The sequence below is a fragment of the Cylas formicarius genome, unplaced genomic scaffold (assembly GCF_029955315.1).
Source record: "Cylas formicarius isolate icCylForm1 unplaced genomic scaffold, icCylForm1.1 PGA_scaffold_5__7_contigs__length_24384050, whole genome shotgun sequence".
In the NCBI taxonomy this organism is placed as follows: Eukaryota; Metazoa; Arthropoda; class Insecta; order Coleoptera; family Brentidae; genus Cylas; species Cylas formicarius.
The window spans coordinates 6954887-6968317 of NW_026844341.1; the positions used below are offsets into that span (position 1 = coordinate 6954887).

Sequence of the window (13431 nt, forward strand, 5' to 3'; positions counted from 1 at the left end):
ATAACCCCAAAGTTAGTGGGGAAAAATTATCTAGTGAACTAAAGTGTTGTTAAGCCTTTTCTTTAGAAATGAACCAACAAAATTAGGGAGATGCAGATGGAACCAAATCAGCTTTACAACGCAGCGGAATCAGCACTGTTATGGAAAATGTTGCCAGATCATACTTTCGTACACCATAAAGATAATTCAACACCTGAGCGTAAAGTGTCTAAGGAAAGAATAACTTTCATTCCATGCGCAAATGGCGATGGATCGCATAAGCTAAAGATGATAGTTATTGGCAAATCAAAAAATCTGAGGTCAATTAAGAATTGTATCATTCTAGTTGAATTTCATGCTACCAATTAAGCGTGAATGACTTTAGCTTTATTTATCACATAGTTTCACGAATCTTTTGTTCAACAAGTAAAAACGTTTCAGAAAGATCATAATATGAGCGGCAAAGCACTTTTACTGATTGACAACGCTCGAAGTTATTCAACAGAAGATCAATTGATCAGTGATGATGGAAATATCGTACCTATGTTCCTTCCGTCTAATGCCACGCCCTTAATCCAACGGATGGATCAAAATGAAATCGGGCTCATTAAAATGTTTTAGCGCAAAACCTTATTAATTCATGTTTTGTCCTTTGAAGAAACCGACATTTTCAGCACTCTAAAAAACAGGAATCTAAGAGAGATGCCGTATTCCTGCTGGCTAATTCATGAGATAAAGTAAGTGCTGATGTAATGTAGAGTTGTCGAAACAAAATATTTTTTCATCCAGACCTTGATGAGTCAAACTCAAAAGAGAGTTTACCGAAATTAAAAATATTCTACTGACTGTTGCTACTGAACGTAATCCTTTGCAGGAGACAGATATCCAACGAGTGGATCGATGACTATGATGACCCCTTACCGCTGTACAGTGAGAATGACAGTGAAGAGGGTGACGAGGAAGATGTTTGAATTGATCTAAAGATTAAACATGAGAAAGCTATTCGTTGCTTTGGTACATGTATGCAGTGGGCAGAAGAAAATGATGCTGAACTGAATGTTTTGTCCACCTTACAAACCATGAGAGAACCCGCAATGCGACCAAGACAATGCAGTATTAAACAAACAAAACTTAGATTTTTTTAAATCTTAACATTTTACAATAATGCAAACTATTTATTTGCATTATTTTCGTTGTCGTTCTATGTCGGTAGGTGTAAGACCTGCGTGTGGATGTTCTTTTTCTTTTATTTTTCAGGTGTTTTCTGTATGCGTTACCTTGTTGGCCTGCCTGGTCAACAGCAGTTCCACCACCTCGTACCGCCCCCCGCTGCAGGCCAAGCTCAAAGCGGTGTCCTTGGTCCGCTCTGAGTACGCCTCGATGTCCGCGTTGTGGTTGAGCAGCACCTCGACGACCTTCTCGTGGCCACCGGTGGCCGCCAAAATCAGCGACGTCAGACCCTTCTTGTCGCGGTGCTCAATGTCAGCGCCCCGACTGACGAGCAACTCGACCAGCTCGTCGTGACCGCCAGACGCGGCCAGCGTGAGCGCGGTGTCGTGGTTGCTGTCGGTCTGCGAGTCGAGGTCGATCGGGGTGATGACGATGTTGTTGCCGTGGCGGGTGCCGTTGGCGGCACCGCCGCCGCCGCCGCCGCTGTACTGTGTGATGGCCGAATTGTGATCGATCTGGTAGTTCTGATCGGGTTGCTGTTGGAAATTCGACGCGCCTTGGCTTTGGTGTCGCAGCGCGCGTCCTTTCTTGAACTTCATTTCTGATACCTGCAGCAAACGGTCAACATTGCGGCCCGCTCGTTTGAACTACCGCGACGATAGATCGCCTCCGGATACCAAACGGGTTTTCGGGTTTTAAACGTCGCTTAACTAACACCGGAATTTCACTATAACGCTCGCTATGATTCTGTTATACAAAACACTTATCAGGTCAAACTTCGAATACACGTGTTTCCGATGTATTTTAATAAACGGAATAGAAAACATCCAAAAAAAGTTTACATGTTATCTTGTGTTTTTTTCTTCAGTATGAAGAATAATTAGGCGAAATCAATTAATAACACTGAGGCGCACAAGATCAGTTTCAATTGGCAAGATTTTCAAGACATTCTAATTTATTTTATTTGAACATTTTTAATACCAATTACGCAGCAAATTTCCCGATCACTTAAATGCAAAACAACTACAATCACTACTTTAGTATCATAGACATCTTTCATCTAAACCTTAATGCTACTCGAAATCTAATTACTAATTAATCCTAGTTTGTTTTCCTGTAGGGTTATGGAATTGACCAGTCAAATTTTTTTGCGTCAATTGGCCGAAATAATTTTAAAAATGCAATACAACTTATATTTATTTATATATGTCGTCGTCCCAACGTTCAAAGAACTAAATGGAGTGGATATTTTCATTGGAACTCCCCGAATCGAAAAGCATAGTATTTAGGTATTCCTTGAAGAGGGTTATAGGTAAATTGGACATCATAAACGCATAATAATTTATTATAAAATGCATATTTTTATTAAATAATGGTAGATAACACTCTACAATTCTAATTTAAAACATTTTGATAGCATATTACTTGATTAAGAAGTGGTCAATTGTGGATCATTTGACTGGATCAATTTAGAAATGGTCAATAGGGAACTTGAACATTTGTTTAATATCAAAATTCAAAAGCCAACATTTAAGTTACAATAAATAATTCAAGTTGCGACACCTGGCTATTCCCTTTAAACGACACTAAACAAGCGGGAATGATCGTGACGTCATACCGCTGCTTTTCAATCGATACGGGGACATGTTTTAGTGTTATTCTCAAATTACGGGCGGAAAATTGAATTATTCACGTTTATTTTTGGCAAGTATAAAGCCGTGTTTGTATTTAATCTACCCCAGTTTGTATTTGTGCTTTGTGTGCTTTACATGATAAATGGAACAAAAACAATATTACAAATCGTGTCAAGGTGTTTGAGCACAACCCGTAAAACGCTAGATAAACTGTTTATTCGTCTGGCATCCATCCTATTGCAGTCTCCATAGGAATGACTTCCTGATTTATATAAAGTAAAGAACACTTTCAGTTATCAATGCAATCCACTAGTTTAAAAAAATCCTTTGTTTTTTTTTTGTTGATTTTTTTTTTTGATATGCCATTTGAAATTTAAAAAACTAGAAAACTTTAAGCTGATTACAATATTATATTGGTTTAAAACTAGTGCATTTTCTATAAACATACCTTTTAGCTTTAACACCGCGAACCTCAGCAAAAGACGTCACCGTAAACATTATCCACCTTTTAAAAAATCGGCTTCGGTCATTTTGAAAATTGCTTTTTTATACTAAACACAAGATAACAAAAGCAAGCGACAGGATCAAGACTAAAATTTAAATTAGAACCACCAAGACGAAGGCGTTGTCAGTCTCTAGTGGACTATATGCTAAAGTCCAGCTGGCGCCTAATCTTACCAGCGAATTGACGTCACGACTGGGCACTGACAGACCAATGACAGAGCGTTTCAAAGATTATTTAAATTTTACAATTTTTAGTTGCTTACATTTGTTACATGGAATTAAGTTTCTTTTTGTGTGATTCTTTTAATAGTATGTATAAACTTACTTTTATAAGCAATATTTTTCAAATTAAAATTTTGTTCTTCAAGTTCCCTATTGAAGACTCCTAACACTATTTTCCGGTTCGTTTTCTATTCTTGTTTGGTTAATTAGTTTCGTAGATCTTCATGTAAACCTTTTTCTCGTTATTATCTAGGAATAGTAATGGAATACTTATGTTTACTGTGTATATTGTAATTTTTGTACATTATATTGAGTACGGAAATAAATAAATAAATACTAAAAATCACCGACTTCTTAAATGCACGCGCGAGATGTCGCCCTAGTTCGAACCTTTTAAACATTTTTTTTTTCATACTTTGTTACCTTTTGATATCAATTTAATTTGGCGAGCAAGTTTCCCCCGGACCGTCCCCCACCGACCCTAGATAAACGCCACACGTTTCGACATACGACAAAAACAACGTACCCTAATCCCAAACCCGTCGCCAAAATCCCGCGCCAACGACGCCCCGACGTCAGCAACTAACCGAAACTAGCCGAGATGAAAAAAGAACAACAAATCTAACCGAACCTTTTGCATTTTCTTCCCGTCCGCGCAGTTCGCGACCGTCGTCTGCAATGTTTGAGTGGCGGCCTGTACCTGATTGCTGCCCTGTTGCTGTTGCTGCTGATGCTGACCGCACGGCTGGCAGTGGTGCTGTTGCTGCTGCTGACCCTGGACGACGACGCCGCCCTGCTGCTGACCAGGGCACGCGACCTGCGTCACCGGCGTCATATACTGCTGCTGCTGCTGGGCTGCAGAAGTCGGTACTATGCTCGCGGTAGTGGACAACGATTCGTTGGTCGTCACGTTGGGAGGGCAAGCTTTGGTGGAAGGGTGAAAACGTTAAGTGCGTTTCAACTACAGGCGCCAGCGGTCGAAGCGGCTTCCTTACCCAGCTGCTGCTGCATGAGGCTGTAGCCAGCCTGGAAACCCGCCTGGTAGATCTGATCTTTGGGCAAGCCAGGGGCCATACCGGCGGCCAAATAGTGCTCGTACGGATAGAGAGCGTGGACCGGTACCTGGGCAGCGGCACCGGCCGGACCCCCGGGCGCCGGTACCGCGAAATATTCTACACGTTGGAGATCGCCGGGGGCGGCGGCGGAAGCGGCGGCAGCAGCTGCCGCGGCCGCTTGCAGATCCGCCTGAAAGGGATAATCGACATTCCGCTGAATTTCAAAAATTGGCGATGAATTTCTTGCATGAGCCACTTTTCGCGATTGGTTCAATTAAACTACCACGCTATATTTTCCATATTTAGAAACAAAAAAAGGTCATTCACACGAAAATACTGTACGCGAGATACGCGCATCAGAGATACAGAATCGCGTTCGAAAATTTCGGCTGCTGTATCGCATTCAAGAGATTTATGAAATTGAATAAAAGAAAGGGAAAAGAAAAAAAAACAGGCGCAGTTTGGGCTCTAATTAATCAACCAAGAGAAAGAACCCTATTGTGTACTTTACTTTATAATGAATTATATAGGAAGACACAAACACAAATTTTATTTATTTGGGAATTAACATACGATTTATAAAAAAAAGGGCACCACTATACGCAACAGCTGCATCTATATCTTCTCGAAAAGTATCCCTGTCTGAACACGTCCATACACCGCAATGGCAATGTTGTATACAGAAATTCAGTATCGGAATACTGCATGCGCCGCCCGTGCTGTGTGAATATATATGTTACAGTGCAAGACCGAAATTAGTGATTGTTGACAGACACCGGTTAATGTCGACAGACACCAAATGAATTGGTGAAAGACCGAATAATTATTGATTTTATTATAAATTCGGGCCTTTACCGGTGTATGTCGACAAACACCTCGATATCGGAAATGATACAGGTCCTAACAGGCTTTTGTATGGTTTCTGCGCTTCGCTTTCGTGTGGCCTTATGGCCAGCCTTACACAAAGCTTGATTGATAGCGGTAATATAATTGGTACTAGATGGTTACCGCAGTAAACAGTAATCAGTTTATTCAGAATTTAAATACCCCAACAACAAGCAGTAAATGACAAGAAAATTTTTTTCATTTTTCTCAAGAAAGATACTCCTAAAATCGTTTCTGAAGTAATTTCTGCTAAAAGTAGGTACGGTACTCCTTTGGACTACATACCTTTAAAACGTTTTGAAAAGTTAATTGTGCCATTAAAACCAGGAGAAACGAATATGCAGTAATATCTTACAAACGAAGAGCTTTTCTAATTTACTTTTTGAAACTCACATTTGTACATGCTATTGCAAGTTTAATACAAAAATATTACTTGTGAACTTGTAATGCTCTATTTTAATTTGTGTAAACAATGTCAAATGAAAAGCAGTGCGCCTAGTGTATTTTAAAACTAATGATAAGTTCAGTTCCAAAAACTGTAAATGTCAAGTCGATAAGATCACTTGGCCAAATTTGTCCAGTTACGACCGTTAAAATCCAAAGAGAACGGAGGAAGTACCATATCACCTCCTTCAATTAATTTTTGAATATTTGGTGCTCTCGCAATATTGCATTCGGATAATGGCAGAGAGTTCAGTAACCAAGTCATATCGGAACTATACGCTAAATATCAAAATAGAGCACGGAAAGCCTCGCCACAGCCAACCACAAGGCCCGGTCAAAAGAGCCAATCAGGATATACAGAATATGTTAACTGCGCAAATGTACGATAGTAATTCAAATAAATGGTCAGAAAGGTTGTCGTTTGTACCAAAAAACCAAAAACATAACTTACCATGAAGCAATACGTCAGAGTCCATATGAATGTTTGTTTGTCCTTAAACCAAAAAAAGGCATAGCTTCGTCATCTCACCCCAACGAGCAAATTAGAAATATTGAAACCGAGAAAGTTTACGTAAATACTTGTGAAAAAAATTTAATTAATGACCATGTTTCAGATCTTAGTGACATAGACGACCAAAATATCATTGAGACTAATCCACCACCTTCACCTCATGTATCTAATTAAATAATCCGCAACCTGGCATGTCTTCATCTGAACTGTTGACTGATCCACAACCCAGCACATATTCAACTCAAACATTGATTGACCTACAACCAATTACTTCTCCATCTCAAGTGCTGACTAGGCACCACGGGTTTATTAATTGAAAAAAAAGTAGCTGCAAAAGAGAGTCTACTATTGCAAGCAACAAAAAGGTTGCACACTTCAAAAACAAACTTTTCTGAGACCCAAATTGATGATACCGTTAGCCATGATGTGTTAGCCTAGCCATTGTTGTTGGAATAGCAGATTCAGATTTATAAATTAGCAAACAAAAATGCCACCTTGAAGCAGCTATTCACCCGTATTCAATTTGCAAAGAAAAGTTAATTTCCACGGATGAGATTCCAGCTCGAAACATTTCGGTAAGAGAAGCCAGCTTGTGCTAAATCAAAAAATGGAGGACAAGGCTCATACACTCCGTAACTGCAAAAAAATTGTTCCATGTCCAAACGGAGCAGTAAAAATAAGAGGCATTTGTGTAATTCAAAGTGTCATGGTGCATTTACTTTGTTTTTTTCAATTTTAGTTTAAGAAAAAAAAATGCATGTATATATTATTAGATAGGTTTGTTGCGTTTGTGTTAAGCTCAATAAACCTTTTTAATTTGTTTTCCTTTTATAACAAAATCTTTTGTATGATGAATGTTGACATTCGACGGTGATGGTGAATAACGATATTTGATGAATGGATCACACATACAAGTAACATACACGTATCAGCGGTTGTCAGATATTCACGGTAACATATAGTTGTTTATGTGAAAGTGCTCTTAAAGATCATAACGCCGCGTGGTATTTATCGACTTGGTTTTCGCGAAATAGCGGGACCGCAATACCGCGATCGGTTCATTTGAACTACTCCGTTTCGCCGTTTTAAAAAATAAACGCAGGGGGATAAAAACGCACCTGCTGCGCGGCCGTCAGCGAAGCGATCATCGACTCGTCGAGAGCGGCGGGATAGGGCTGCACCTCGAGCGTCTGCACCATGTCGTCCACCGACGAAAAGTCCTTTTCGCTGAGTTCGAGCTTGGTCACTTTGCCGCCGCCGTCCTGCGACGGATCGTACACTTCCAGCCGCGTTTTCTGCGGAGAGCCGACCGACGCGGCTCGTATGAACGGTATCGAAGTGTTGTGGAACTGCTGCAATATCGAGGCAGTCAGCAAGCTCTCCTGCTGATCCTCCTTGAGAAACTGCACGTCCAGGTCTTGCACGCTGAGCAGCTCCTGCGTCTTCGCGTCCATCTTCGGGCACTGCTGCGCTCGCTGCTGCTGCTGCTGGGGTGGGATCTGCAGCTGTCTGAACATCTGGATCTGCAACTACGGGTTAGTCCGCCGACCGAAGATAATTGAAGGGGAGTGAACCGGCGACGAACCTGTTGGTCGGCGAACAGATTGAACGGCTTGGGCGGTGCAGGATTATTCGCCTGAGGCGGGGACTGGGTCAGCGCAATTTGCTGCTGCTGCTGCTGCTTCCTGATGTTCTTGCCCTCCTTCTTGATCGGCTTCACCTTGGGACGATCGTTGATGGCCGTGTTCTGGCTGACTTCGCCGACGCTCTGGAACTTGATTGGTTGCGCTATCGAAGACGCGGACACGAGGGTGCCGAGGCCGGGCGCGGGTCCAGTTATCACGTTATTGACGGTGGTGGGCGTGGCGGGTAAACTAACGCCGGTCGAGGTGGCAGTCGTTGCCGCCGCCGCCGCCGCCAACGGCGCGAAATAAAACGCGGGCTGTTGTTGCTGGGGTTGGTGCCCGGGCGGCGGCGGTTGGTTGTAGGCGGTTTCACCGGCGAGCTTGAGACCGGACGGCGATGGCAGCGGCGTGGCGATTCCTGCATAGAAAGGGACTTGAAGTAGTTGGTCGCTGCTGCTCGGGTTGCCTGCCAAACAGCAAACAACTGACAGTCGTTTCACCGGGAGCAAGGGGCGCGGCAACAATTTTACACTTCCAACTACTCTCATGAAACGTAACTGCGTCATTGGGTAAATATATTGATGACAGGGTTAGAAGATTTACAACCATATAATTCGACCGTGATGACATCAAAGGGGAGGCACACTGAATGGTGTGGGCTATGATCCCGGAGCTTGCTCGAAGAATATTTTTGAGTTGCAGTCTGTTTTAATACCTGTCGGGACATAGGATTATTATGGTGGTTTCGAATAAATAAGTGTTTTAGCGAGACTTCGCCTATTAATTTCTTACGTAGCAGCGGTGGGATAGTGCTCGAGGTATTCGGAAAAGACTGAATTAGATAACTAGTTAATTAGTTATACTGTATAAATAGTTATGGGATAAAAAATATAAACAAAAACTCAATATAATAAAACGTCAACATAGACTCAGCAGTAGCACTAGCAGTGCAGATTCAGAAGGCAATGACACCGGGCGATACACAAGAACGGTACAATCATACGATCTTACTTCCCTGTCAGCAACTGCTGACGACGAGAAGGAAGTGAGGTAAGTGTTTGCATATCTAACATTTTCGTATCTAAATATGCTGCTAAACGAAAGGGCAAAACTTCGAGCCAACAACTGAAACCATTATATCTTGGTTTCTCTATCAACAACGGCTGAAGACGAGAGGAAATTAGGAAGATAACTTACTTTCTGGTAGCAATAAGGCAGTGCAGAGCGTTACGGGTAAGAACCCGCGTGAGCTTCTTTTCCGATCTAGACCAAGGATAATTGACTATACAGTCCTAACTCTCGAAATAAGTCAGAAAGGAAATAACTATAATGAAGTGAAGTAGAATTCGAAAAGCTGAAAAGAAGTAACGCCCACGCAGTCGAAGCAGAAGACTTATTACACTGCTAAAAATAACTACTTTATACGGAGTAGTGGGATAAGTGCTCGTTCGAATGAGTGACATTACCAACTACGAAAACAGCAAAAAATTGTTCCCAAAGTATAGTGGTCCTTACGTTGTGACTAAAGTTGTGACTAAAATGTTAGGTATATTGGGATACATACGAAGGTGTTCTACAGATATGAGGGTTGCATTTTATATTTTGGGATTTGAAATTTTGCGGTTAGGTTTACTCAGTTAGGTTTTGGCGAAAGAGTGTTGTTCGTGTTTTTTTTTTTGAGAAATTAAAAAAATTGTGGCGTTTAAAAATGGAACTTAATCGCGAGCATTCTCGTGAAATAATTTTTTACAACTTTAGACGCGGTCTAACTCAACAATAATGCATCGATGAACTTAATTCGCCTTTTGGAGTTAAATCACCCTCTAGGACTACTGTTTAGCGCTGGTTTTTGGACTTCAGTCGTGGTCGCAGTTTTCTTAAGGATGAATTTCGAAAAAGTAATCCAAAATCGGTGGTTGTCCAAGAAAACATTGATGCAGTGGGGAAACTGATTTTGCAGGCTCATCTTGAGATTGAGGTATCTTTGGGCATTAGCAGAACCAGCGGAATTTTGCATGAACATTTGGCAGCTAAAAAAAATTGTTCGCGTTGGATTCCGCACAATTTGACATCAGCTCAAAAGAAGGGTCGTTTTGTTGGTAGAAGGAAATGTTAAAAAAATACGATCGCGATGCTTTCTATAATATCGTGACATGTGATGAATCATGAACCTGAAAGTAAGCAGCAGTCGAGACAAAGTCCACAAAAGTTGTTCGTGCGCGAAGCACCTCAAATGGTGGCCTGTTTTTTTCAGGAAAACTGGCCAGTTTGAAACTGTTTCTTTGATGAAAGGTAAAACAGTAAATTCTGAATGGTACACCACCATTTGTTTGCCAAATGTCTTCGAAGAAAATAGACAAACCAACCGCCGAAGACGAATCACTCTCCACCGATCAGTGCAAACAAAGAACTTTTTGAATATTAAAAACGTTGATTTGATGGGTCATCTACCATATAGTCCTGATTTAGCACCTACTGACTTCTTTTATAACGGCATGGAGGGATTTTATACACAACACACATAATGAAAGAAACGCTGTCCGAGCCAGAATGTGTTACAACAATCACCGAGAGATGAAAAAAGGGTATAAGAACGAATTTGAAAAATAGCATAGTAATGCGATCAAAATACCTTGTTGCTGCTTCTGTTGCTGAATGGCGATGTCGAAATTGAGCGGCAGTGGTAGACCGTTGGGGTTGCCCGTCGACTGGCACTGATCCTGAGGTATCGCGTACTGGAAAATATGGTTATGAGCCGCCTGCTGTTGCTGCTGCTGCTGTTTTCCGTGCAACTCCCGTTCCACCCGCTGCAACACACCGTTAATCGAGAAAACGATCGCGAGGAGTGGTGAAAAAAAAACCTACGTGCAATTCCTCCAAGATCTGCTGCTTCTGGGTGTTCCCGTCCGGATCAGAGATGAACTTCTTCCGGTTTTTGATGAAGTCCAGGAGGGTTCCGTTGGGATCCTCCTTGTTGAGGAACTCGGTCGCGGAAAACACTTCCTCCTCGAAGTCGCTGAGCGGCGGAGTGCGCACCTGCTGAACTTCCGCCGACGTCAGCGTTCCTAGGTAGGGCGACGTAAAATCACGAGCATTTAAACTACCGACGACTTACCATCGAACATGGCGCCCGTCGACCGACTCTTCGGCAGTATCGATTTGCGGCCGCCGCTCTTCGGCTGCTGAACCTGCTCTCCGCCGATGCCAGTGGCAGACGTGGCAGACCTCTGACCGGCCTGCTGAATCTGTTGTTTAGCGTTTACCTCGATCGTCGGGCTGTTAATATCGACCTGCTGCACGATACGCACCGCCTCGGGAACTTCCTGGAGCACCGCTGCAGGAGGAAAATCAGGAAAATTATGCAAACAGATTCGATAAGCAGTTCCTACCAGCCGGCGGTTGGAAGAACGAGGCGGCCGGCAGATTGGGCGGTATCGCCCCCCCGGGCGGCACCGGGGAGTCGCGACTCCCGACCTGGCCGGGGAGCATCGACAGGTTAGTGGCCGCGGTCGCCGGCTGTTGCTGGTGCTGATTGAGCATGATCGGTTGAATAGAATGCGGATAGTCGAGCAAGAGCTTGACGACGCTCGTATGCCCGCCCCTCGCCGCCTCTATCAGCATCGTTGAATTGTCCTGCAACGAGCGGTTCAAGAAATTGAAAATCCATCCGACGGGCAGCCAGTGGTGACAATAACAACGAATATTTACACTATCCGACAAAAGTAAAGCAACTTTTATGATAGAGTCAAATTATACGGTTAAAATTAAACTAGCAGTAAAGTTTACGATTTTATATATCCAAGCAGTTTAACTAGCCAAAATAAGACTGTTTTGAGAACATAGTGAAAGCGTTTAGAAAAAAATACCAAAAATCAAGAAGGCTCTAGAAAACTTCATTTTGGATTGATAGAAGAATCCAAAGAGTTTCGCAAAGAGATCCGGGGTTCAGCTTAGGATTATGGATAATAACTGAAATTCCTGAACTGCAAATTGGTGCGAATACTGTTCAACAACGATTAGTTGAGGCGAAACTTTAGTAGACTTCCAGCCATTGATTTATAAGAAAAATCGCCTTGACAGGTTTGAATTTGCGCCACATTTGAATTCTAAAAAACATATTTGACGACGAAACCAGTTACAAAATGTTTAATTCTGAATGCGGTGAGGACGACGTCGTTCGCGGAACGGATAGACTGGTATGTTGGAGACGTCCATTGTGAATTGGTTTCAGCAGAACAATCATCTGCAACACTCATCTCGTCTTGTTCAGGACTGGTTCCAGGAAAATAATGTACAAGTTCTTCAATGGCCAGCACAATCGCCGGACCTTAATTGATTAAAATAAATTCTGGTTGCAAGATTCTCAAATAAACAGTGTCGATAATTTTAATGAAGTGTGGACGAATTTGCTAATTATTACTAACCAAAACTTAATTTTATCAACGACCTAACGTTGCGAAGAATGGTTTAATTAGTAATTATTAAGAAAATGTGTTATTTTTGTTAAAATCCTTCTATAAAATATTGTTAAGTTATATGCGCTATACATAAAGTTATAACAGGAGCACTTACTTGATATATTTGAACTACTACCAAAATACAAATGGGTTTAGAACGACTACGATTATTTGTCCCTCGAGAGGCCGGGACGTTTGAACTACCCACTCACCTTTAACCGGTGGTTCAGATCGGCGTTGTTGCCGAGTAGCAGCTCGACAACGGTGAGGTGGCCGCCCGCGCAGGCCAGCGACAGCGGAGTATGGTCGTTGTTGGTGGTCTGCTTGCGCACGTTTGCGCCCTTCGAGATGAGAAACTGGACGGTGCAGAGGTGGCCCGCTCGGCACGCCTTCATCAGAGGCGTGCGCCCTCCCTCGGACTCGTGCTCGAGATCGGCCCCGTATTGCAGAAGGAGATCGGCAACGTCCGTGTGGCCGTTCTCGCACGCGTACGTCAAAGCAGTGTCGTTCGTCTGCGTCACCGCGTTCACGTTCGCGCCGTATTCCAGCAGGAAACGCACGAGATCGAGGTGGCCCTCCTGCGCGGCCTCCATTAGGGGCGTGGACGCGCCCAGTTCGATGTTCGCGCCCCCTTTCAGTAAGATATCGGCCACCTCTGTGAAACCCCCGCAGCACGCCAGCGTCAGCGCCGTCTCTTGGGTTTCGTCGGTTTGGGCATTGATATTGGCACCTTGTCCGAGCAACAGGTGAACCATTTCCTCGTGACCTTCCCGCGCTGCCTCCATTAACGGGGTGTAGCCCTCGTCGTTGACCTCCTCGATGTTGGCTCCACGTTCGATTAGGAGCATCGCGAGGTCCACGTGACCCCCACACGCCGCTAGGGTTAGCGGGGACTCGAAACTATCGGTAGGCATGTTTACCTGGAACCGATAAGTGTGAATTTCA

At 43.1% G+C, this 13431-nt stretch overlaps 1 protein-coding gene across 3 annotated transcripts in view; it reads right to left on the bottom strand.

Annotated features, from left to right (window-relative positions):
- Nucleotides 1–13431, bottom strand: part of LOC132702530 (ankyrin repeat and KH domain-containing protein 1-like) — a 37342-nt gene that overhangs the window by 15699 nt on the left and 8212 nt on the right. Inside the window, exons 7-16 of one of the 3 annotated variants that reach the window (XM_060671216.1) lie at nt 12699–13406; nt 11419–11662; nt 11145–11363; nt 10895–11094; nt 10662–10836; nt 7990–8447; nt 7523–7927; nt 4505–4754; nt 4141–4433; nt 1257–1757 (exon numbers count right to left, since the gene is read on the bottom strand). In XM_060671216.1, the coding sequence (XP_060527199.1) occupies nt 1257–1757; nt 4141–4433; nt 4505–4754; nt 7523–7927; nt 7990–8447; nt 10662–10836; nt 10895–11094; nt 11145–11363; nt 11419–11662; nt 12699–13406 (3453 nt within the window). Of the gene's footprint in view, nt 1–1256; nt 1758–4140; nt 4434–4504; nt 4755–7522; nt 7928–7989; nt 8496–10661; nt 10837–10894; nt 11095–11144; nt 11364–11418; nt 11663–12698; nt 13407–13431 lie in introns of all 3 variants that reach the window. The other 2 variants (XM_060671217.1, XM_060671215.1) reach the window with 2 other exon arrangements.